General features: G+C 40.8%; 1 protein-coding gene across 1 annotated transcript; it reads right to left on the bottom strand.

Annotated features, from left to right (window-relative positions):
* Positions 1 to 1,513: 1,513 nt before the first annotated feature.
* LOC311106957 (4-galactosyl-N-acetylglucosaminide 3-alpha-L-fucosyltransferase 9-like) lies at positions 1,514 to 2,811 on the bottom strand (the record flags this gene model as incomplete). Its single annotated transcript, XM_084149371.1, has 1 exon — positions 1,514 to 2,811. The coding sequence occupies one exon, from the start codon at positions 2,809 to 2,811 to the stop codon at positions 1,690 to 1,692; it is 1,122 nt and encodes a 373-aa protein (XP_084005497.1). The 3' UTR covers positions 1,514 to 1,689.
* Between the last annotated feature and the right edge of the window lie 756 nt (positions 2,812 to 3,567).

The following is a 3,567-nucleotide window of genomic DNA, read 5'->3' as shown; positions in this document are numbered from 1 at the left end:
ACCTCAAACAGTCACACTCCAAACTCCACTATGGCCAAGACCAAAGAGCTGTCAAAGGACACCAGAAACAAAATTGTAGACCTGCACCAGGCTGGGAAGACTGAATCTGCAATAGGTAAGCAGCTTGGTTTGAAGAAATCAACTGTGGGAGCAATTATTAGGAAATGGAAGACATACAAGACCACTGATAATCTCCCTCGATCTGGGGCTCCACGCAAGATCTCACCCCGTGGGGTCAAAATGATCACAAGAACGGTGAGCAAAAATCCCAGAACCACACGGGGGGACCTAGTGAATGACCTGCAGAGAGCTGGGACCAAAGTAACAAAGCCTACCATCAGTAACACACTACGCCGCCAGGGACTCAAATCCTGCAGTGCTAGACGTGTCCCCCTGCTTAAGCCAGTACATGTCCAGGCCCGTCTGAAGTTTGCTAGAGTGCATCCAGAAGAGGATTGGGAGAAAGTCATATGGTCAGATGAAACCAAAATAGAACTTTTTGGTAAAAACTCAACTTGTCGTGTTTGGAGGACAAAGAATGCTGAGTTGCATCCAAAGAACACCATACCTACTGTGAAGCATGGGAGTGAAAACATCATACTTTGGGGCTGTTTTTCTGCAAAGGGACCAGGACGACTGATCCGTGTAAAGGAAAAATGAATGGGGCCATGTATCGTGAGATTTTGAGTGAAAACCTCCTTCCATCAGCAAGGGCATTGAAGATGAAACGTGGCTGGGTCTTTCAGCATGACAATGATCCCAAACACACCGCCCGGGCAACGAAGGAGTGGCTTCTTAAGAAGCATTTCAAGGTCCTGGAGTGGCCTAGCCAGTCTCCAGATCTCAACCCCATAGAAAATCTTTGGAGGGAGTTGAAAGTCCGTGTTGCCCAGCGACAGCCCCAAAACATAACTGCTCTAGAGGAAATCTGCATGGAGGAATGGGCCAAAATACCAGCAACAGTGTGTGAAAACCTTGTGAAGACTTACAGAAAACGTTTGACCTGTGTCATTGCCAACAAAGGGTATATAACAAAGTATTGAGAAACTTTTGATATTGACCAAATACTTATTTTCCACCATAATTTGCAAATAATTCATTAAAAATCCTACAATGTGATTTTCTGGATTTTTATTTCTCATTTTGTCTGTCATAGTTGACGTGTACCTATGATGAAAATTACAGGCCTCTCTCATCTTTTTAAGTGGGAGAACTTGCACAATTGGTGGCTGACTAAATACTTTTTTTCCCCACTGTATATAAAATGTAATATTGGGATGTAAACTCAAAACGTAATACATTTCAACTCTGACATGGTACAGGTGTCTTGTTTTTTTTAAGCCCATAACCATGTGTGTGAGGTGTATACTTTGGTTTCAAAGTAGATTTGTTTAAGACTACCACGAATAACTCTGTGTGACCAGCTGATTTAGTTCACTGCAGTAAAGGGTTTTAAGTGCAATGGGTTTCCTTAAAAGTTTTGAGTAATGACAACACATTGGGGTTTACAGTGTATGCTGGTTCCAAAGTGTTTAATAAAAATAAACAAATCGACCCCAAAACTTTGAGTGCCCATCCTTTAAATTGATGCAAAATAGCCCCAAATCAGAGTACACTTTTTATTTTATTCTGTTTACGTAGCTAAGCAAAAATGATATTTTCTGTGCTTACAACATTATGGCTAAACCCTCAACCAAAGTACCATTCATAAAGGTTGTGGACAACATTATAATATCCTTTGTCTCTTGCCATGTATTCACAGGCTAAACAAACAGGTTGAATAAACTCTTCCTGCATTGTCAGGAGGTGGGGCTTGGCCTTAAGGTACATCCTCCATGTGAAGTAACTTACATACATCTCATCATTCTTGTCCAATTGGAGGAGGAAGTCAGCTAGTGCCTTTGCATTAGTAAAGTCATTTACATGAATGAAAGAACCAGCTGGGATAAACTGTTCATAGTTCTGTCTGGGTGGGCCCATGACTACTGGTATGGTTCCTGCTACAAGTGGTCCGTTCACCTTTTCTGTGATGTAGTCTCTGTGGATTGAATTCTCAAATGCAAGGTAGAATTTACAGCTAGCAAGGGTTGAGTAATACTCCTCATACTTCAAACGACTCCCTGTAAAAGCAATACCATAAACATGTATCTTGATGTGTTTGACCAACTCTTGATAATACTTTGCTCTGGTTCCTGTCCCAGTTGAAGGATTGTTGTTGCTCACAATCCAACAAACCAATTTATCCTTCTTGGGCAGCACAAAGTCACTATCCTTTTCAGTCTTCACGGTTGTCAATTCATTTCGCACTGTGATGTCAGCATCTCGTCTATAGCTCAAAGTGAGGTTAAAGAGGTTTTCCAGACCTGGTATTCTGGCAGTATTTGTTGGTGATTCCACATGAAACCAGATCCATTTCTGAAAATGTGGACGAGGAGACTGAGGCAGGTTCTTTATGTTCCAGCTGATGCCTTTGTGAAAAATAACCACTCCATCTGCTTTGTCATAAAGGGATCTGTCATCTGTCAGAACACAGCTATCGATGTTGAAATGGGTTTTGCAGATTTTAAAATTCCATCTCACACCCAGTGGCCAGAACCAGAGCAACACAAGCGGCTTGTCCACAGGCTTTTCTGGCTTTTTGGTAGATGAGGAAACATTTCCCTTTGCCAAAAATGGCAAATCATCCAATCGAGATGGACATACAGTAGATGATGGTTGAAAGTAAACAAAAAATAATACCACTGAACACAAAACCCCAAGAGCAGCTATCAGAGTTAGATGATGTGTTCGGTTGGAAGTTGTTGATGACATGTTTGTTCTGTAAGAAAGAAACACAGCTAAACTTTAGACATAAGTATATAAAAAAGGAACAGCTTGGAAATCGACTATGACATCAGCATAAGTTTCTATCTGGGGGGATTACAAAGATTGAACACGTGTTGCTTTATGATCTGATCATACAACGGGTGGTTCTAATCCTGAATGCTGATTGGTTAAATCCGCATTCCAGCCAGTGTCTATTCCACAAGTTACCACCGGCTAAATCTATGACGTTAAAATGCCTATTTTCTCTGTTTCATCTGACTCAAATTCACCCATAATCAGTGTATGGTGAGTCATGCAGTTTTTCTGAAGGTTTCTATCAGTTTTTACTGGACAAACACAGAATAATGACAGTCATTAACAATAGGAAATCGTAAAGGCTATTATTACTAGTGCTAGCTTGTAAAGTGTCCTCAAGTAAGTTAACATTATCCTGAGGACAGGTTAGACTGCATACAGGTGTATGGCTGCATTCTCCTAAACTATGCCAAACTTTTGAACAGAGCATGTTTAGTTTATAGAACGTCTTTAAATCAAGATGTTTTAAACTCTTAACAGTGAAATCAGGTTTGAGAAAGAAAATCTATAATTCCTTACTATTAAGAGGGCTCTTGTTAGTGTTAGGGTTTGCCATCCATTTAAATCCATGCACTGGATTTCAACCAGACTAGTGACGAGACGTGGCACACCTACATCATCATGCCTTTTCATGGCAAATTCGAAACAACCTGTCTGACAACTAGA

The sequence above is a fragment of the Coregonus lavaretus genome (assembly GCF_964263955.1).
Source record: "Coregonus lavaretus genome assembly, chromosome: 31".
In the NCBI taxonomy this organism is placed as follows: Eukaryota; Metazoa; Chordata; class Actinopteri; order Salmoniformes; family Salmonidae; genus Coregonus; species Coregonus lavaretus.
The sequence above is the reverse complement of the archived record's forward strand: the minus strand, read 5'-3'. Positions and strand labels throughout refer to the sequence as shown.